Source organism: Pseudorasbora parva, chromosome 2, assembly GCF_024679245.1.
Source record: "Pseudorasbora parva isolate DD20220531a chromosome 2, ASM2467924v1, whole genome shotgun sequence".
Taxonomy (NCBI): Eukaryota; Metazoa; Chordata; class Actinopteri; order Cypriniformes; family Gobionidae; genus Pseudorasbora; species Pseudorasbora parva.
In genome coordinates, this window is record NC_090173.1 from 34,762,637 (window position 1) to 34,785,357 (window position 22,721).

Consider the following 22,721-nt stretch of genomic DNA (forward strand, 5'->3'; position numbering starts at 1 on the left):
TACACTGATGTTCAGTTTGTTAATATGCATTTGGTATTATGAACTAACAATTTATTTTACAGCATTTATTAATCAATGTTAATGTTAATTTATAAATATATTAGCGTTATTTAATTTGTGTGTTTAATATGTTGTTAGTTTATACAATTTGAAATTGTGTATAAAATATGAAGCAATTAATATGAACCCAGATAAATGCTTCAAAAAAATTCTTAGTTCATGCTAGCCATTGTAATAAAACAGAACATTATTGTAAAGTGTTGCACATCATTTTTAGCTTAGTATTTTCTAAAACACAAAAGGAGAAATTTTGCAGCTTAAGCAAGGTTTTTTTTTTTTTTTTTATAATTTGAATGGCCAGTACATTAATTTTTGTCTGTTTTTCACACAAAGCTATTGTATTTTTTTTTGTTCACCTTTTATATATTTTTTTAAAAACTTATAGTAATGGGGACAAATTTTCAGGCACTTTCTGCTTGTCAGCTACTGTCACTGTTTATATTTGTTGCATGATGAGCAGATTGGACTAGATCAGTGGACGAAAGAAAGTCGTAAAGGTTTGGAGCAACATGAGGTTTTGGGAATGACAAGATAACTATTTGTGAGTAGCTATGCTTTTTAAAGTTGTTCCGAACCGGTATGAGTTTCCTGCTCCTGTTAAATACAAAAGAAAATATATTACAGAATGTTGGTAAGAAAACGGTTGATGGTAGCCATTGACTTCCATAGTAGGAAAGTCAACGGCTTCCATCAACTTTCAGGTTACCAACATTATTTATATCTTCTTTTGTGTTGAACAGGAGGAGGAAACTCGGTTTCAAACCGGTTTGGAAAAACTTAAGGGGAGTAAGTGTTGACAACTTTCATTTTTTGGGTTAACTATCTTTTAGTCATACAATATAATGGAAGTCATTGGGCACCAAACTGTTTGGTTACCAACATTCTTCAAAATATCTTCTGTTCCAAAGAAGAAAAAGTCATGTGTTTGGAATAACATGAAGTGAGTTTGTTTTTAGTTAAACTACTCTACTAGACTAGAGCATGGCTTTATACAGGTGCTGATCATATAATTACAATATCATCAAAAAGTTGATTGATTTCACTCCATCCAAAAAGGTAAACTATGTATATTTTATTCATGCATTACACACAGACTGATATATTTCAAAAGTTTATTTCTTATAGTTTTGATGATTATATTTGACAACAAAGGAAAATCCCAAATTCAGTATCTCAGAAAATTAGAATATTGTGAAAAAAAATCAGATTTGAAGACACCTATTGCCACTCTGATCAGCTTATTAACTCAAAACCTTTAGCTCAAAGGCCTTTAAATGGTCTCTAAGTCTAGTTCTGTTGGCTACACAATCTGGGGAAGACTGCTGACTTGACGGTAGTTTAAAAGACAAGCATTGACACAAAAGAAAATTTCAAAAAAGGCTAGCTGTCCACAGAGCTCTGTGTCCAAGCTCATTAATAAAGAGGCGAAGGGAAGAAAAATATGTAGTTGAAAAAAGCAATAGGGATTACCGCACCCTGGAGAGGATTGTGGGGGAAAAAAATGTGGTAAGCTTCACAAAAAGTGGACTGCAGCTGGAGTCAGTACTTCAAGAACCACTATGCACAGACATATGAGTTTCAGCTGTCGCATTCCTTGTATCTAGCCACTCTTAAACAACAGACAGCTTCTCGCCTGGGCTAAAGACAAAAAAGGACTGCTGAGTCCAAAGTTATGTTCGCTGATGAATGAAAATTTTGCATTTCCTTGGAAAATCAGGGTCCCAGTCTGGAGGAAGAGAGGAGAGACACAACCCATGTTGCTTGAGGTCCATTGTTTAGTTTCCAATCATTGTTTAGGGTGCAATGTAATTTGCTGGTGTTGGTCCACTGTTTTCTGAGGTCCAAGGTCAATGCAGCTTTATACCAGGAAGTTTTAGAGGTCTTCATGCTTCCTGCTGCTGACCAACTTTATGGAGATACCGATTTCATTTTCCAACAGGATTTGGCACCTGCACAGTGCCAAAGCAACCCGTACCTGGTTTAAGGACCATGGTATCACTGTTCTTAACTGGCTAGCAAACCATATAAAATCTATGGGGTATTGTGATGAGGAAGATGCGATTTACGCCAGACCCAGCAATGCAGAAGAGCTGAAGGCTATCAGAGCAACCGGGGCTCTCATAACACCTGGGCCGAGCCACAGACTGATCGGCTCTATGCTACACCGCATTCCTGCGGTAATTCAGGCAAAAGGAGTGTAAAACACACTTATATGTTTAATGAATCAATATAAGTTTCACTTTTTGAGTGGAATTAGTGAAATAAATAAACTTTTTGATGATATTCTAATTATATGACCAGCACCTGTATATGCACAAAGCATACATCATTAGAAATGTGAGGAACAAAGTAAGTTTCATATACATTCATACCAAAAAAGCTCAATTAAAATGTCCACTCTGACAATAATTATTTAATCCACAATGTCATCAAACAGAAAACTGCCCAGGAAAGCAAAATTAAATACTTAATACTTAAATACATGTTCTTCATCTCTCAATTTTACACAACAATGAGAGAAAGTAGCCTTGAAAGAAGAGCAGTCAGGTGTTAAGGCAAACCTCAAATCAGTTCAAAGTAGAGCAAGATTATTACTTTTAAATTACTTAAGTTTAATTTGATCAAAACCCAACCAAATTAAAATATGATAAATGAACAGGTGACCATAACACTTAAGGAAAATAATATCAAGCTGGTCACTTTAGAAAAAAAAAAAATTGTACAAATTAAAGTAATCAGTAAATCATTCCTGTGATTTGACTTAAGGGAGGTTATTTCATCTGCTGGGTTAGTTACAGACTAGAAACACTTTCGATGTATTTGCTGGGAATGCATGTGTGCGTCTAGAGTTAGCACGCTTATCAGAACTCCATTTCATAACTTCATAGTATATTCCATGTCCTTTGAATCTAAAGACTCTTCGGCTCCCATTCAGTTGGTCATAGAGGTTTTCCCACAGTAAGTGCTGTGTGATTTGAGGCTGGGGTAATCTGTTGTCCAGAGTGTGATGCCGTTTGGAAAAAGTAGAGCTAAAATGAGAGAAGCAATGTATTAAATACTAAATCTGAGTTTATCTACCAGAAGAAATAATGACTGGCACTGTACAATTGGAATGGGAGTTTGTTTATGATTCATTTATATTTCAGATATTCTCAAAGGATAGAGAACCGTTCAAAAGTTTGGGGTCAGTAATATTTTTTAAATGTTTTTAAGTCTCTAATGCTTACCAAGGCTGCATTTAGTTGATCACCATTACTGTTTATTTATTATTATATAAGGATCATGACACCAATGCTGAAAATTCAGCTTTGACATTACAGGAATACATTTCATATTATATATATCATATATATTTCAGCACCATTACTCCAGTCTCCAGTGTCATGATTCTTCAGGAATCATTCTAACGTGATGATTTGCTGCTCAAGAAACATTTATTTTATTATTATAAATGTTGAAAACAGTTGTGCTGCTTAATATTCTTGTGGAAACCAAAGTTCAGCATTTATTTGAAATAGAAATATTTTGTAATATTGAAAATGTCTTTACTGTCATTTGATCCATTTAATTTGTCCTTGGTGAATAAATTAATTGATACTAATTATTTATTTTTTATACTGACCCCAAACTTATAGTTAACTTTAATAGTAGTATATGCCAGATTATAAATCACCTGACCTTAAATCAACGGCATCTGTTGACAGTTATTACAGAAAATATGGACTCATTTGATTTGTAAAAAAGTAACAAGACTTGAAAGAAAGCACAAAAAAATTAAATGTTTATTCACAGTGCTATCAAACTGTTTCAAATTAAAAGTGTTAGCATAAGACTGGTGTGAAAGAGTTGGTTATGTTGACAGGAGTTAGCCATTTTTCAGGAATGAGAGTATTGTTCCTAGCCATATCGATCTAGATATCGCAACTTTTCTGACGGTCTAAGTACATGATGTAACTACAGGAGAGTCAAGTTTTAAATAGGAACAATATCTAAAGTATGACCCTATTTGGTCATTTTTGAGTGCTATGTTAACAGTCTAATCAGATTGAATTATCAATGCTAAACTATGCTTAAAAGTGCTACCACCAGACATGGAGATCCGCTGAATGGTTTGAAAATGGTAAAACTCAACTGTTTAATTCTAGGAGAGTTGGAAAATTAGCCTATTTTCAAAAAAGTGGAGTGTTCCTATAAGTAGTATATGACCGGGAATATTAATCTGAAGAGTTTCTCTTACCTTGCAGCCAACAGCCAGAAGGGCATGAAGTGACACTATAACTGCCATGGTAACAAAAGCTGTTAGTTTTGTGTCATCGCGAACAGTCGGCCAGAATGTCAGGACCAACACAGAGCCAGATATCACCATGGCAATGACAATCAACAGCCACTGGAGCCAGTAGAGGGGAATGGTCCATAATATCTAAAAACAGATCAAGTATGACTTATTGGGTCTAACATGATGAAGTATGACCTGATGATGTGCTTTTGAACATGGTATCAAACTTACCGAGGTAGGGATATAAATGAAGAGAGAGTAACCATAGACACACACAGTCTCTAAAAATGTGTAACCGCTGATCTGCCTCTCAACACTTTGACGCCATGTTAGGAAGCCCCAAACTCCTAGAGGCACCAGCCATGCATAAAGGAACACAGCGACTGCTGCAATTGAAACTACATCAGAACAAAACCAGTAGTTTAGTATATTCATAAGTGACTGACAGAAACTGAAAAATTAATTTGAATGTTCATATATTAATTTTAAAAATAAATGTTAACAAAGTTATATTTTGTTCAAAATATTTGTAAAGTATATAGTTAGGTCCAATTACTCTTAAAAGTTATGAAAATTATCAGGAAATGAGAAGTAGAATCATTTTCTACAAATTCCTGTCCCTACTGCCCTCTCACCTCTGTGGAATTCAGGTCTGTAGTGATAATCTGTGTTTCCCATCTCAGTCAGAAATGTGTAGAGATTTCCATTTATGGCCACTGAGAACACTAGAGTCACACATATCCAGAAAGGACCTGACAGAGGAAGGGAAACAAAAACTGTCTGAGAGTATCGTGATAATCCAGCAATGCTGAAATAGTTTAAATGTGTTGTGAATAGATGTTTTGAGTGAATAACAATAATATGATACATTACCATATAGGTCAGGGTTATTTCGAATGTGGTGTTTGACAAAATTCCGACCTGGCAAAGGCATAACTGAGCCCTTTATCCGATCCAGCACCTACAATAATAAAGATGACAGCACAAAATTACTAGGGCCCTGGAATAGTTGATGTTCACACTTAAGTGTGGTGGCTCCAAGTAGACTGGTTTGGAACGACTTGAGGATGAATAATTAATGACAGATATTTCATTTTTGGATAAACTAACCCTTTAAATGACCAAGCAACCAGGGTCCCCCTTATATTATATTATATTATATTATATTATATTATATATATATATATATATATATATATATATATATATATATATATATATATATATATATACACATACATACATACATATATATTTATATATATATATATATATATATATATATATATATATATATATATATATATATATATATATATATATATAAATTTGTTGAATAATGTTAAAGGTTTACTGTTTTTACCCCGTAGTGTAATTTTGGTAAAGTATACTGAATGCAGTTGCGAGTTGGGATCAATTTGATTGAACCCAGATTTTTTAATTGTTTGGGAATATAAAGAATGAAAGAAGTAAGAAAACAATGTACCTGCACTGTATCTATGTTGAAGAACGACTGATAGTATTCAAACGTCCAAAAACCACCTGTTTGTTTTTCACCTCCAAGCAACTGTGGGAATAATGAAAAAACTGGCTTACACCACTGAATATAAACTAAGAGGCATATGAAACACGCAGTTACTTGTGACCCTTATTTGCCAGTTTTGTTCTGCAGCTCACCTCTGAACCCTCTTGCTGATTTTCTTCATCATCTGACAGGTCAACTTTAACTTCTGCAGAGGAGGCTGCAGCGCTGGGGCTGGATAAACTGAGGGTTGAGGCTCCAGGATTTGAAGACAGGAGATCGGTGGCTTCCTCAAACTCTGAAAACGTGCAGAACTGAGATTAAAGCAGATAGACAGTGAGACAAGAACAAGGTGGCACATAGCAGTGGCATTACCCTGAAACTTTAAATCATCTGGACTAGCCATTACTGGAGATCACAAGTTCTCTCAGGGAGTTCTCATAGGAATATTATCTGCGAAGGAGAAAAAGGGGCATAAACATAACAAAAAATCATTCGACAACCGTCAGCAATAAAATCAGATCAGATTTAGACTAATTCACTCACCTGGCTGCTACAATATGGCAATTCTATGCAAACGCTGACTCCTTCTGGCAACTTCAACAATCGAGCTTCTTTCAAGGAAGCAGGTAAAAAAATATGTTTCGTCAGCCTGGATGCTATTTAACACTATCTTTTGATCAACTGATATTTTAAAATAATTGACCGATTCGATTGAAGCCAGAATAGATGTGAGACCGTCTTAATAAACAGGGATTTAACATTATCTTCCCCATATTCCACGTCACCTGCAGGGTTCCGGTGCGTCAAAACATAACCACGTGACCGGAACAAAACCGGATTAAAGATCGTCAAGGCACGTTGTATTATCTTAGACCAAAAGGGTTTGTATGAAATAAAACCTCTGTGTCCTGTTATTTTTTTGTTGTTGACAACTTTGATCAAATAAATAACATTTTCTGACGGTTATGTAATAATTAAATACTTTGACAAAATATATTTATCAATACAAGGCTATATAAAATTGTCATAAAATCTTCATAGCGCATAAAAATATTTTCTTGCCAAATCCCACAATTACAGATCCAAATATTGAAAATGATAACGCTTTAAAACACTAGTTGAACAAAATATTGACAAATAATATCCCTCTCCTCTTTTGTATTTTTGTATGGTGGAACGGAAAAACGGGATTTTGTGTTTCTTCACCGGACCAATAACATTTCACGTGCCGTACGCTGGCCTTACGTCTCGCCATTTTGGCTCTTCTCCTTCGGTTTCACCGTCGCCAACGTTTCTACGTTGGGCCCATAGACAGTAAAAGAAAGGTTGGGCCAGCCTTGTAAACGACCTGCTGGAATCTCTTCCTGTGCTATAACCACCGTGAACTGTGACCTGTCACAGTTCGTGAGTTCATTTGCTAGCATGGCCGCCTCGTGGCTGCTGAAGAGATGGTGCTCCACAGCAGCTACGGTGACAACCAAGGGCACAAGATGGCAAAGACTCATTAACAGTCGCGCAGGTAAGACTAACGTTACGGTTTTCTTTTTTGCTTCCCACATAAATAGAGTTCATATTACCTTTAGGTGGTCAGTCACGCAAGTAACGTTACATTTATTTTAGTTACGTTAATCATAGAAATTACTGCAGTGCAGGCATGTTAATTGTATATACACAAATAGAACTGTGTATTAGTTTGCTAACAATTTTTTTAATTGCACGTGATGAAGATGCTTCCGTACTGCATGTTTTTTTTAGTGCATGTTTTACGTATGTGTCAGTAGGGAAAAAGTTCTGCTATTTTCACTGTTTCCAGGTGTATGGTGCCGTAGCCTTTTAAGCGATTATAAGGAGGCTTGTCGTGAGGCAGTTTTGGGGGCCAGGGAGCGACCTGTCAAAGCTTCAGTGTACCTGGGTCTTCTGGGAGGAATGTACGCCTGTTTTTACACCAACCCAGATGATGACTCCTTTGAGACCAGCCTGCTAGTAACCTCTAACCGGCTGGCTCTCCTGTCACCATGGATACGCAGTGCCACCTCAGATGGCCACGTCCAGAGCCTTGTGAAACTGCGAAATGAGGGCAAACTGCGCTATGTCAGTTTGGGCATTGCCTCTTTGACTTATTACACAGACTACAATTCTGAATCCAGCCTGTATGAGGCACATTGTTCAGCAATCTCTGTGCCCTGGACAGAGCTGCCCAAACGTGTGCTGGATGTGGGATTTGCGGGACGCTGGTGGGTGCTTGAAAATAAAATGAAGGATTTTGATATAAATGAGGAGGAGTTCAAACATCTTCCTCCTGCTTTGGTGGCAACAGTCCCCCCATCACCCCAGATAACTGAAATGAACGAAAAGCTTCATCAGGAATCATGGAAAGCTGTGGTGATGGAAGATGACAGCAATGAATTAGGTAGTATACAAAAAGACATGGCCATATCTGTTAAAGGAAAAGAAAGCAACACAACATAGATAATAAAGACTTTTTTGTGAACGTGTTAACTTTGTGTTATCTCAAAAATGACCCTAGTGAATATGCTTTCAAGAATAAGCTGTTGATAAGAAATGAAAATAAGATATGTTAGTGGAAATCATTATGATAAGGTGCTTATGGAAGCAGCATTATAATTTTGTCTGTTACTGCTAAAGTTGTGCAAATAAGTACATTAAAACATCTGCAGTGATGCCTGGCCTTGTTTTACAATGACACAACAGCACAACACTACATAAACTGATCAAAGATATCTCTGTCAAATTTCTGTCAAAGTTTTCTTTAAACGATATCTTTTGTTTACTTATGTTTGCTATATTTTGCAATAAAGGTAGCAATGCAGATAGATAGATAGATAGATAGATAGATAGATAGATAGATAGATAGATAGATAGATAGATAGATAGATAGATAGATAGATAGATAGATAGATAGACTAATATTTACAAAAATAAATATTTCAAATAAATGCTGTTCTTTTGAAATTTCTATTCATACAACTCTTTTAAACATTGATGATAATTAAAACATGTTTATTGGGAAGCAAATCAGCATTAGAAATATTTTCTGAAGGATCATGTGTTTGGTTGTTTAATTAGACAAGAAATATATTGTATACAGATTGTTCAAACAACAAATCTGTCAAGGATAAAATACGCAAGAAAGCCAAATGCTTATTTACATTGTGGTCATCTATATTTTTTTTTTTTTTAAATGTAAGAACAGATACTATCTGGAGATAATTTATTCAGCATCTCACAATCACCTTTAAATTAAAAATAAATAAATAGAAATTTAACTTCCTTTCTAAAAACACTTTCAAATGTTATTTTTATATATATATATATATATATATATATATATATATATATATATATATATATATATATATATATATATATATATAAATCCCCATTAAACTCTTAAATCAGTGTTACTCCCCCTTGTGGGGAGTAATGACGGCTCATTTCTCACAAGTACATACTACTAGGTCCCTTGGAACACTTTTCTTTATTATTTTATATGGCAATACCAACTTGTTACCCCTTTTCAACCCTTTTGGTTTAAAAAAAATCCAAGTTCTCTAAAATTTTTGTCGTTTAGATGCAACTGGATGTGCTTTCAATAACCCTGCATAACTTGGGTTTGTTGTGTGTGACGTCACCACGGCGTCATTTTTTGAGGTAACACTACTCTTATCGAAGAGATTATAATAGTAGATATCGTTCAATAACTCGCATAACGGGAGAAGCAGAAGAACATTGAAGGAAAAGCACCGCGAGAAAAATAAGCTAGAAAAATGCCGTTATTTGGAGAAATTGTTATCCACTCAGAACATAGATGCATAGCTGACTGAAGAAAGTTGGAGCGACTCCGCATTAGGCTACTATCCTCATACCTCGACAATGTCAGCTATATTTTAGTGTATAAGAGCAAATACGAGTAAATAATTTAAAAACTATAAATCTCTTGAAGCCCACGGACATTTCACCAATGGCTGAACAGGATTTATTTACCGAAGAACTGCGGCAACAGAGTATCAGCAAAGGTGGGTTCGATGTAATGGTGTCATGCTAACTACTGGTAAACAGGTTCTCAAAAAAAAATTGCATATTGTGATAAAGTTCATTATTTTCCATAATGTAATGATAAAAATTAAACTTTCATATATTTTAGATTCATTGCACACCAACTGAAATATTTCAGGTCTTTTATTGTTTTAATACTGATGATTTTGGCATATAGTTCATGAAAACCCAAAATTCCTATCTCAAAAAATTAGCATATCATGAAAAGGTGCTCTAAACGAGCTATTAACCTAATAATCTGAATCAACTAATTAACTCTAAACACCTGAAAAAGATTCCTGAGGCTTTTAAAAACTCCCAGCCTGGTTCATTACTCAAAACCGCAATCATGGGTAAGACTGCCGACCTGACTGCGGTCCAGAAGGCCATCATTGACACCCTCAAGCGAGAGGGTAAGGCCAGAGAAAAAATTCTGAACGAATAGGCTGTTCCCAGAGTGCTGTATCAAGGCACCTCTGTGGGAAGGAAAAGTGTGGCAAAAAACACTGCACAACGAGAAGAGGTGACCGGACCCTGAGGAAGATTGTGGAGAAGAACCGATTCCAGACCTTGGGGGACCTGTGGAAGCAGCGGACTGAGTCTGGAGTAGAAACGTCCAGAGCCACCGTGCACAGGCGTGTGCAGGAAATGGGCTACAGGTGCCGCATTCCCCAGGTTTTGGGCTACAGAGAAGCAGTACTGGACCGTTGCTTAGTGGTCCAAAGTACTTTTTTCGGATGAAAGCAAATTTTGCATGTCATTCAGAAATCAAGGTGCCAGAGTCTGGAGGAAGACTGGGGAGAAGGAAATGCCAAAAAGCCTGAAGTCCAGTGTCAAGTACCCACAGTCAGTGATGGTCTGGGGTGCCATGTCAGCTGCTGGTGTTGGTCCACTGTGTTTTATCAAGGGCAGGGTCAATGCAGCTAGCTATCAGGAGATTTTGGAGCACTTCATGCTTCTATCTTCTGAAAAGCTTTATGGAGATGAAGATTTGGTTTTTCAGCACGACCTGGCACCTGCTCACTGTGCCAAAACCACTGGTAAATGGTTTACTGACCATGGTATCACTGTGCTCAATTGGCCTGCCAACTCTCCTGACCTGAACCCCATAGAGAATCTGTGGGATATTGTGAAGAGAAAGTTGAGAGACGCAAGACCCAACACTCTGGATGAGCTTAAGGCCGCTATCGAAGCATCCTGGGCCTCCAGAACACCTCAGCAGTGCCACAGGCTGATCGCCTCCATGCCACGCCGCATTGAAGCAGTCATTTCTGCAAAAGGATTCCCGACCAAGTATTGGGTGCATAACTGAACATAATTATTTGAAGGTTGACTTTTTTGTATTAAAAACACCTTTCTTTTATTGGTCGGATGAAATGTGCTATTTTTCTGAGACAGGAATTTTGGGTTTTCATGAGCTGTATGCCAAAATCTTCAATATTAAAACAATAAAATACCTGAAATATTTCAGTTGGTGTGCAATGAATCTAACATATATGAAAGTTTAATTTTTATCATTACATTATGGAAAATAATGAACTTTATCACAATATGCAATTTTTTTGAGAACGACCTGTATAAGTTAATTAATTAAATGTAAACTATGCAACTTTTCTGTCCCTAGAGGGTGCCTATTCAAAACCAAGGTGTAGTTTGATGACGCCTCACAGCCGGTGGAAACGAATCGTGCTAGGACTCTGGCAGAAATCATGTTCATGGATGCGGTACATTAACATTACTTTAGTATGAAGCAGAGCAGGACCGAGTGTTGTGGAGCTGAGCAAGGCTGCTGGAGTGATTGTTAATGAGATGAACAACAGATGCCTCGCAAGCAGCGGGACTTTTATTATGACGGGACACAGTCGCTGGCACTATTTCCGCTTTTCCGGTCATGACTCGGTCACAACTCATGAGTATGAGGTAACGTAGCTTTGTTTATCATATTAGATATATTTTTGTGTGTTGAAAATTATGTTATGATGTTACTCTGTGCGTCCTCTCAGCGAATAATATGACACTTGTTCACACTGCTAAGAGTAAAGGGCTTTTGCAGAATAAAACCAGAAACCGAGGGTAACGCAGATATGATGTAATTGACAGGAAAGTCCCTCAGACAATATGCTCAGATGTCTCAGCTCCTTGGTTAAAATAGCAATTTTTTCACAATTTACAAATAGTTGGAAACATTTGGGATATTGTAAGTACTCAACTGAACAAAATATATAACACTGGCCTAGTGGTTTTTGGATATTTTACAGCAAACATACTACATAGTGCCCCTTTAATGGTTAAGGATGGTTTGTTTAGTTTGAGCGTGCAGTGAGCAGGGGCGTGGGACTGGGGGGATAAAGGGTACTGAGTAACCAGGGCCCGAGGCAGGGGGGGGGCCTTAGAAGTCAGTTTTCTATACATACACATACATGGTACGGGGGCCCAGCAAGATGGTTTGTACCCAGGGCCCAAAATTTGGTGCTACGCCCCTGGCAGTGAGTAGGAATATTTTAAATTATTTAATACTAAGTTTTAAAATAATTGTCAAGCATTTCTCCATTATTTAATCAATTATATAAACCAAAATGCCTAACACAATAAAACATTGTTCCAAAAAAACAAGTTATAATCATGACACAAACTGTCTGACATTACGGAAGTAAATCGATGTATGTAGAATTTATTAGTATATTTTATTATTACATTATTATATTACATGATGTTTTTGCGTTGCACTGCTGCAACCCAGGTCATCCGACGCCTCCGTTGTTACGTCTAATACATTGTGTGCATGTCCTTTCTTCAAAGTGGGAAAGCTAAAAAAAACGTTTCCCGGTGTTTATCTTTTGACCCTTTCTGTCATGAGACTTACTATTACAGCATATCACACAAGAACGTACTGTTTTATCACTGAAAATAAATTAATCAAATACACAACTCTCCAGCAAAAGAAAACACCCCAGCATTAATAGCAGTTGATACCTTGTTTACAAATGACAGCTCCACCTATAATGCACTTTGGGTCTCACGAGTGTGAGATCACCTGACTACCTTTGGATCGTTTTGTACTAGCACTAAACCAAAATGTTGCAGCCTAATCATAATGTGACTGCACTAATGCTCCAGTTAACATTTTGAAAGTTTAAGTATCTAAAAAGCTGCTTGTCTTGCCACAAAAAAAACTACTACATATCTTCTGTGTCACTGAAGACTGCAGTAATGATGCTGACAATTTTGACAGCTTTGAAATCACATGAATAAATTACATTAAAAGGGGTGATGAATTAAGAAATCAACTTTCCCTTGAGCTTTTGATATATAAAAGGTCATGGTAATATAAGATGATCCTGTACGTTTCAGAGCTAAGTTTTCAGTTTCTGTTATTTAAAGAAAAGCTTTTATAGACACCAGGCCCAGAAAACGATCGTGTTCGCATCTTGACGTCGTCGACTGACAAAACACCGCCTCTACAGAATAAAAAGCACGTTTAATACAGTAGCCCCGCCCATCGCCCCCGACTCATCGAATCGTGTCTAACAGAACATATAGCACGTTGGGCCAAGGCTCGCAAAGGCCAACGTCCCAGGGCTGTGTGTTTTCCAGACAAGCTACCAAAACGTAAGCCTGTCGACAGGCCAATGCATCTAGTAATATTCCTTTCTTGTTCTGCGCTATTCTCTCTCTCTCGACATGACGTTTGAAGGGCGTGGGCGCACGCACGTGTGTGTGTGTGTGTGTGTGTGTGTGTGCACGGTTCGTGCTTATATCAAACAATCGTGTGGGCTATGTAATACAAAAATAATAGTCCAATCAATTGCGGGTGGATGAGAAATAAATCATTGTGTTTGTTTGATAAAGACGTAATTTAATCATTCCGGTTGCCGCTTTCAAAACAATCCCTCCCTCATGTGAACTGAACTGACAGGGGCATAGATATGACAGCGGAGCTGAAGCTCATTAAATATGCAAATCTTATCCAATCCTAGCCGTAGGCGTTTACTTCCAAATCTCCAGTTCGGCACGCCCATCAGAACCCAGCCTTTTGGAGAGAGCCTCAAAACCAGTGTAGAAAATAGCCTATTACTTATTAGTTATGATGTTTTTGAATGTAAAAACCACACAACCAACGTCATTAGTTGACCTCAGACAACAGTATAAAAAAGCCAGTTCATGACACCTTTAATATAGTAATTGTAATAATATTAAACAACATTACAGTCTTTACTGTATTTTTTATTTATGAGCATAATAGTTTGTTTGAAATTAACCAATAATATCTTTGCTGCCTTTTAAAAAGAGTTCATTTTAAAAAGAGTTGGGTTAATTATCTCCATTAATCCCATTACATTTGACCTTCTGTTCCAGTGACCGACTTTGATTCATTTTCAAGGGAAATCCTCTTTTACATTAATCTCTTTACTCTTCCTCTCTCTGGCTTGTCTTCCTCCATTAGTCGTTCGCTCGCTCCCCCATGCAGTCCTTTCTAAGATGGTTGGTATTGATTCACTGGCTCACGGAGCAGCATTTGTCTCTTTTTCTGATTGGTATCTTAGCTCATGGAAAGGATTGTTCATTCTGATCGTGCAGTTCTCCTGCAATAAAGCGCTGACCCATTCATGTCAAACTAGACAAGATCATATTTTCAGTAAAAGGCCAAATAATGAAAGTAAAGGATGGTACACACTTAATGATGAAAAGCACTTAAGATGCACTAATGAAAGTGTAGGAGCCCATTCGAAGACGTTTCTAATAACATAACAGTAGCAGACTGCAGGGGCTTATCTGTGTGTAACTTAACCCCGCTACAGTCAATGTTGAAATAATAATGTCATTAGGCTGCATTTACAAACTCCCTAACAGAAATATTGCATGTCACTCGAGACGAGTATTAATGAGAGAAGACCTATGGCTTGCTGCAGGCAAAGGCTGAACCACCTGAAATCCTAACGATCCCCTTTTAACTTCTCCACTGTTATGAATGACTCTTACTGTTGTATATTGAAATGGTCATTTAGCATTATCACACCGCTGTTATCCAATCACTAAAGATTTTCAGCTGGTAGGAGGATGTTGCTTTAGCCTCGGCAGCGGTATCTGATGTGCCTCAATCCTCATAATGTACTGAAGCACTCTGTCTGTCCATCAGGGTGTCCACAGGGACCCAGACATTGGCTTGATTGCCAAAATGGAGGAGCATTTCTAACAGTGTACAAGACACACTCAGCTCAGACACACCACTGCTACGTCCCAGTGCTTTTAAAGTACTGTCTCTGGCCTGTTTTATTGCCTTCAAGCTCACTGAACTGAGATAACTGTAGGCAGTGGAAAGCAATGGAGTGAAAGCCCACCATGTTTTTCAGGTAGGGTCGCTGTGCTCTTGTTTGCTTTTTACTGGGCTAAATGATATGGGAGATTGAAAATTGTTACTCGTATGCATTTGTTTTGCCTTTATATTTCATGGATTCTTGCTTCTCAGTTGTCAAAAGCAATGTTTTTCCATTAACCCATTACACTAAAATAGCTAATACAATATTTTAGATATAGTTCAGCCAAAAAGGAAAAGTCTGTCATCCTTTACTCGCCCTCATGTTGTTACAAACCTGTGGGGCATTCTTTTTTTTTAGGTAACACAAAAGTAATATCCAAAACTATGGACTTCTAGCCTGGTTAAAGACAAAGCATTATAGGCAAATCATTTCTAAAGGGACGTCACCAACGGACGTCGCTCACATGCCTCTGGGCGCAATTGGATAGACCTAAAACCAATGGAGATGATGTATGCAGAGCGACGGAGAAACATCTGAGATACTGCGTCCCAATTCGCCTACGTATACTACGACCTAAAAGTATGTACTCTTTTTTTGAAGAAAAAGTATGCACTTTAGAGTGTGTAGAAGAAGAGAATGCGGGCTTTGGGACATACTACTTTGTCATCTATAATGGACTCTGTCGCTTATTTGTATGCTTCCCGTCACCGTTTAAAACTGCCCTGTCAATCATTGTTACAGTTCAAATCAAAGTTTAATTTCCTACCGTATCGGAGAGAAATGTAGCCGCACGTTGATTTGCCATGTGTGGGTCTTTAATGCAGAGACTCCTCATGTGTTTGCAGTTTAAATATACTTGATGCATTTAAAAGTTAATGGTCAAATGTTTCATTACAAAAGTTCACAATGCTGCTGCAGGTGAAATATTATGTGGATAACATGGAATAAACATCTTTTAGTCAGGTTAAATACTGATAATTGATCACTCAAACCTTTAATCTAAACCTCTCTACTTAACCGCTGGACTCGCATATCCGTCATATTTGTAGCTTAACACTTTTTTCCTTGTTTGTAGGCAATATCAGTCATTGTGCGTCAATCTGTACTTCAAATTCTGACTGGAAATAGTAAACCATCCGGGTATCTTTGGAATACCCTTTTCAACATGATTTGGGACATACTAATTCTATACTATATTTAGTATGGATAGTATGTGAATTGGGATGCAGGGTCTGTTTGTGATTTCAAGAAAGATGTTGCAATGGCTTCTGACGACTTTTGTCGTTGTTGTAAAAAAATATGATAATAGCTGGTGTCCACTGCCATCAACATTTTTGCAAATTTTGGAAAAACCTAATAGCATCTCAGACCGACTGAAACATCTCGGATTGACAGTCGAACAGAAAACATCAAGCTCTGATCGCATTTGCCCCCGTTGTAAGGCATTTGTATTGCGATTAGAACGCAATTTACAATATTTTGAAAATAAAGTAATATTGATGAGTCTTTGGAAAGTTGTCTCACAAACTTTATTCAAATTCAGTAATTTCAGATGTGTTAGAACATGTTAAGACTTGAGCATAGTTACGCTAGTTATTTATTTACAAATCTTTACAATTTTTACATGACTACAGATCTAGTGTGAGGAAGTAAGTACAGAAAGGCCAGATCCAGAGCTGCTGGGTGGTGTTAGCACATGATCATCCTCCTCATCAAAGTAGCCGGTGTAATCCACATCTGGTAGCTGAGGGTTGCTCTTTGCTCGGGTTTTAATGAAAAGGAAAAGTTTAAAATGCTTAAAACAGACGCGATAGCTGATTCAAACGAGTGATATTCCACGGCAACATCCATCTTTGTAATGTACAAAATCTGCTTTACCGCCACTGTGCTGTCGTCAAAAAAATTCCAACTGAAAATTTTCAAGTAACTGATCACATCGAAAATTTTCAGTTGGCCGAATTTAATTTTTGTGAATTAAATTGTATCAGTTCATAGAATTTCAATTCGGCCAACTGAAACATTTTGATGTGATCAGTCACTAAAAATGTTTCAATTGGAGACTTTTTTTTTTTTTTTACAGTGTGGGCTTAAATGGGCTTTTTGCCAGACTACTTTCAGAGCAAATCTAAATTTGTCGGAAGTTATTTGGGTTTTCCCAGGCTAATTGACTTCAGAAACAGAATCAGAATAAGAAAGAGCTTTATTGCAAAGTGTGCTTTCACACACAAGGAATTTTTCTTGGTGCTGAAGCTTCCAGTGCAAATACAACAAAAAATGCTGCGTGTTCAAGTTATTTAGTAAAATGAGCTAAAGTAACATTTTGTCACAATTTCATTATTTTGAGTAAATTTGTAAATCATTCGTTGGGACTACAATCATTTTTGCTGACAGCTGACTGAGCAGTTGATCTGTAGTTCCTAGCATGCTTTCCAGAAGACTGCATAAGAAGAGGAAATGTTAAAATTAAAATTGAAATGTATTTTTCAGTAAAGAGAAATTCTTGTTAATGTTTAATGCTCACTTCTGATGAATCCTTTGAAGAGTTTTGATTCTTTTGAGGTTTTGTCGTTACCATTGTGCTGAAGAAACATCTTCAGGATGTTTGTTGCTTCACTCATTGAGCAACCAGATAATTATACTTAGTACACTCTAAAAAAATGCTGGGTTAAAAACAACCCAAGTTGGGTTGAAAATGCACCGACCCAACAATTGGGTTGTTTTAACCCAATGGTTGAGTTGTTCTTACCCAGCAATTGGGTTGTCCTAAGCAACATTTAACCCAACCACTGGGTTAAAACAACTCAACCACTGGGTTAAAACAACCCAATTGTTGGGTCGGTGCATTTTCAACCCAACTTGGGTTGTTTTTAACCCAGCATTTTTTAGAGTGTAGTATGTACTAAGACGTACATAATGATATCAGTTGCTACTTACTTGCTCATCTCGTTACATATAGCAATGAATGCAACTGTCTTTTTCATTCTAACATGCTATTGTTATCTAACACAAGAATATTTAGCAAAACATTCTTTTTAAATTAACTTGTTTTAGTCTTGTTGTATTGGCCTAAACTAATTGTGACACGTACAGGCCAAGTATGGTAACCCATACTCAGAATTTGTCCTCTGCGTTTAACCCGTGTTATTGCACACACATTAGAAGCTGTAGTGAACACACACACACACACACACACACACACACACACACACACACACACACACACACACACACACACACATATCCGAAGCAGTGGGCAGCCATTTTTGCTGTGGAGCATTTGTTCATTGAACAAGCTTAACTGAATTTTTTGAGCATTTTTTTCTAACTATTTTCTATTAAATTTCTACAGAAGGAAAACAAATAAAGGTAAGCGATGACATTTTTTCAACCCTTGTACTATGTTACAGTCTCCCTCATTCATCCTTTGATCGACTTGGATCCTCCCCCACCCTCCCCAACATGTCCTGCATTGACTATCGACTGTCATTCTATCCATATACTCAGCTGCCAATGTCAGATGGATGTGGTGGCTGAGGCTGATCAGTGGTCAGTCTGGAAAGGGGGAGCTTGGGGTCAGCGAGGACATGTTGGGAGGGGGTGGGGGTCATGCGTAGGGGTAAGGGAGTCTAGCCATGGCGCTGACCCTAGTGACCACAACTCCACCCCCCACCCCCCATTATGTCTGATCAATATGTCACTATAAAGAAAGAGAGTATGGAGAGCACGAGGGGGAGGAAAATGTTCAATGGCCCAGCGATTGCACCAGACACTGAATCTAGCAGTGCAGCATTTGAAAATAGTGTGAGTTTAGTTGTGTGTCTGTTGGGAAAACAATGCTTTATGCAATGCTTTCCTGATACCACACATGTCGCTCAGACGTCTATTTGATGGCTTCATGATCATCAAAATATGAATTTATTTTAAATAGATTAATTTAATCTCCAAATTAACGTAGAAACAACTAAATAATGTAATAACTTTTAATTGAAGTGAACTTAAAACAACAACACATAAACCCATTATAATAAAATGTCACATTTAGCTGTGCCCTTCAGTATATCAGGGCTCAATTTTTTTCTATTGGCCCAGTCAGACCAGTTCAGATTTTTACTTGCCCTGTCATAATGCACAACAAGTTATTGTTTTCATTGTTTTTTGACCCGTGTAACCTTGTAAATTGTGCTAGGAATTTCAGGGTTTTCTTAATATTTTCAGATAGGTCTAAGAGGTAGAAAATATACAGAAATGGAATAAAGTTATCAAAACTTCTTAAATGTGAAAGAGTCTTCACTGCAGAAATTATAAATCAAATATAAATAAATCCATATTAAAGCTACAAATGTTATTCGTTCAAGAGCAGTGAGTGATTTTCAGTAAGTATTTTTTTCTGTGATTAGCATTAACGACAGACATCACAGCAGCGGGTTTAATAGGCTGCTGTCACTTTAAGATCTGACGCACATTATATTTTCTTATAAATCTATGTATATTTAAAGGGGTGATGAATTGAGAAATCAACCTTTCCTTGAGCTTAAGATATATAAAAGGTCATGGCAATATAAGATTATCCTTTAAGTTTCAGAGCTGAAAACGTCCTTGTTAGTCAAAGAAAAGCTTTTATAGACACCAGGCCCAAAACGATCGCGTGCTTCATCCTTAAGTCATCGCATGACGAAACACGGCTCTACAGAATTATAATTAATTAAAGTTTGTTTTATTGCTGTAATTGCATACATTAATACTAAACAATTTTAATGCATATAATTGCCATATGATTAAATAATAAATCTATTTAAAATTACTTTAAAAAGGTAAATATACAGGGAGTGCAGAATTATTAGGCAAGTTGTATTTTTGAGGATTAATTTTATTATTGAACAACAACCATGTTCTGAATCAACACAAAAAATATTAATAATATCAAAACTGAATATTTTTGGAAGTTTTAGTTTTTAGTTTTAGCTATTTTAGGGGGATATCTGTGTGTGCAGGTGACTATTACTGTGCATAATTATTAGGTAACTTAACAAAAAACAAAGTTATACCCATTTCAATTATTTATTTTTACCAGTGAAACCAATATAACATCTCAACATTCACAAATATACATTTCTGACATTCAAAAACCAAACAAAAACAAATCAGTGACCAATATAGCCACCTTTCTTTGCAAGGACATCAAAAGCCTGCCATCCATGGATTCTGTCAGTGTTTTGATCTGTTCACCATCAACATTGCGTGCAGCAGCAACCACAGCCTCCCAGACACTGTTCAGAGAGGTGTACTGTTTTCCCTCCTTGTAAATCGCACATTTGATGATGGACCACAGGTTCTCAATGGGGTTCAGATCAGGTGAACAAGGAGGCCATATCATTAGATTTTCTTCTTTTATACCCTTTCTTGCCAGCCACGCTGTGGAGACGCGTGTGATGGAGCATTGTCCTGCATGAAAATCATGTTTTTCTTGAAGGATGCAGACTTCTTCCTGTACCACTGCTTGAAGAAGGTGTCTTCCAGAAACTGGCAGTAGGACTGGGAGTTGAGCTTGACTCCACCCTCAACCCGAAAAGGCCCCACAAGCTCATCTTTGATGATACCAGCCCAAACCAGTACTCCACCTCCACCTTGCTGGCGTCTGAGTCGGACTGGAGCTCTCTGCCCTTTACCAATCCAGCCACGGGCCCATCCTGGCCCATCAAGACTCACTCTCATTTCATCAGTCCATAAAACCTTAGAAAAATCAGTCTTGAGATATTTCTTGGCCCAGTCTTGACGTTTCAGCTTGTGTGTCTTGTTCAGTGGTGGTCGACTTTCTGCCTTTCTTACCTTGACCATGTCTCTGAGTATTGCACACCTTGTGCTTTTGGACACTCCAGTGATGTTGCAGCTCTGAAATATGGCCAAACTGGTGGCAAGTGGCATCTTGGCAGCTGCACGCTTGACTTTTCTCAGTTCACGGGCAGTTATTTTGCGCCTTGGTTTTTCCACACGCTTTTTGCGACCCTGTTGACTATTTTGAATGAAACGCTTGATTGTGCGATGATCACGCTTCAGAAGCTTGGCTATTTTAAGACTGCTGCATCCCTCTGCAATATATCTCACTATTTTTGACTTTTCTGAGCCTGTCAAGTCCTTCTTTTGACCCATTTTGCCAAAGGAAAGGAAGTTGCCTAATAATTATGCACACCTGATATAGGGTGTTGATGTCATTAGACCACACCCCTTCTCATTACAGAGATGCGCATCACCTAATATGCTTAATTGGTAGTAGGCTTTCCAGCCTATACAGCTTGGAGTAAGCCAACATGCATAACAAGGATGATGTGGTCAAAATACTCATTTGCCTAATAATTCTGCACTCCCTGTAGTTCAACCTAAAACTAATCCTACAACCAATAAACCAAAATAATAGTAATATAAATAACAATAATGCCTAAACTTTGTATTGATGTTGTGCAACTTAACTTTCATGTTTCAGCTCAGGCACGTGCAGAGGGGGGAGCTTTGGGTGCTCGAGCCCCTGCCATTTTTCAAAATAAATCAAAAGTGTCCCTTTCAGACAAATATTAATAAAAAAAATGTGGTAAATGAAACAAAATAAATTTGATTATAATATGACAATGTGTACAATAGTAAAGAACGGCTCAAAAGTCGGAAAATATCTGTTTATTTTTCATACAGTCTTGTTCAAAATAATAGCAGTACAATGTGACTAACCAGAATGATCAAGGTTTTTCGTATATTTTTTATTGCGACGTGGCAAACAAGTTACCAGTAGGTTCAGTAGATTCTCAGAAATCAAATGAGACCCAGCATTCATGATATGCACGCTCTTAAGGCTGTGCAATTGGGCAATTAGTTGAATTAGTTGAAAGGGGTGTGTTCAAAAAAATAGCAGTGTGGCATTCAATCACTGAGGTCATCAATTTTGTGAAGAAACAGGTGTGAATCAGGTGGCCCCTATTTAAGGATGAAGCCAACACTTGTTGAACATGCATTTGAAAGCTGAGGAAAATGGGTCGGTCAAGACATTGTTCAGAAGAACAGCGTACTTTGATTTTTGAAAACCTATAAAGAGGTGCAAAAAATGATAGGCTGTTCAGCCAAAATGATCTCCAATGCCTTAAAATGGAGAGCAAAACCAGAGAGACGTGGAAGAAAACGGAAGACAACCATCAAAATGCATAGAAGAATAACCAGAATGGCAAAGGCTCAGCCAATGATCACCTCCAGGATGATCAAAGACAGTCTGGAGTTACCTGTAAGTACTGTGACAGTTAGAAGACGTCTGTGTGAAGCTAATCTATTTTCAAGAATCCCCCGCAAAGTCCCTCTGTTAAAAAAAAGGCATGTGCAGAAGAGGTTACAATTTGCCAAAGAACACATCAACTGGCCTAAAGAGAAATGGAGGAACATTTTGTGGACTGATGAGAGTAAAATTGTTCTTTTTGGGTCCAAGGGCCACAAGCAGTTTGTGAGACGACCCCCAAACTCTGAATTCAAGCCACAGTACACAGTGAAGACAGTGAAGCATGGAGGTGCAAGC

The 22,721-nt window shown here is 37.5% G+C and overlaps 2 protein-coding genes across 2 annotated transcripts; one reads left to right on the forward strand and one right to left on the reverse strand.

Moving 5' to 3' along the window:
* Nucleotides 1-1,158: 1,158 nt before the first annotated feature.
* LOC137041425 (protein YIPF1-like) lies at nt 1,159-6,715 on the reverse strand. The gene is made up of 9 exons (XM_067417697.1): nt 6,405-6,715; nt 6,234-6,311; nt 6,014-6,156; nt 5,823-5,903; nt 5,210-5,297; nt 4,972-5,088; nt 4,568-4,734; nt 4,298-4,480; nt 1,159-3,089 (listed from the first exon to the last, which is right to left on the reverse strand). Exons 2-9 carry the CDS (start codon nt 6,262-6,264, stop codon nt 3,000-3,002), a joined length of 900 nt encoding a protein of 299 aa, XP_067273798.1. The 5' UTR covers nt 6,265-6,311; nt 6,405-6,715; the 3' UTR covers nt 1,159-2,999.
* A 525-nt stretch (nt 6,716-7,240) lies between these two features.
* On the forward strand, nt 7,241-8,542 carry timm29 (translocase of inner mitochondrial membrane 29). The gene is made up of 2 exons (XM_067417711.1): nt 7,241-7,380; nt 7,675-8,542. The coding sequence occupies exons 1-2, from the start codon at nt 7,284-7,286 to the stop codon at nt 8,328-8,330; spliced, it is 753 nt and encodes a 250-aa protein (XP_067273812.1). The 5' UTR covers nt 7,241-7,283; the 3' UTR covers nt 8,331-8,542.
* Nucleotides 8,543-22,721: the final 14,179 nt, after the last annotated feature.

Bases quoted from the DNA above. Each gene is read 5' to 3' on its own strand.
- LOC137041425 (XM_067417697.1), bottom strand. From the start codon at position 6,264: ATGGCTAGTCCAGATGATTTAAAGTTTCAGG. The intron at 6,157-6,233 runs GTAATGCCACTG...GCACGTTTTCAG, and splicing joins AGATGATTTAAAGTTTCAGG to AGTTTGAGGAAGCCACCGAT. The intron at 3,090-4,297 runs GTAAGAGAAACT...CTCTCATTTTAG, and splicing joins TTCTGGCTGTTGGCTGCAAG to CTCTACTTTTTCCAAACGGC.
- timm29 (XM_067417711.1), top strand. From the start codon at position 7,284: ATGGCCGCCTCGTGGCTGCTGAAGAGATGGTGCTCCACAGCAGCTACG. The intron at 7,381-7,674 runs GTAAGACTAACG...CACTGTTTCCAG, and splicing joins ACTCATTAACAGTCGCGCAG to GTGTATGGTGCCGTAGCCTT.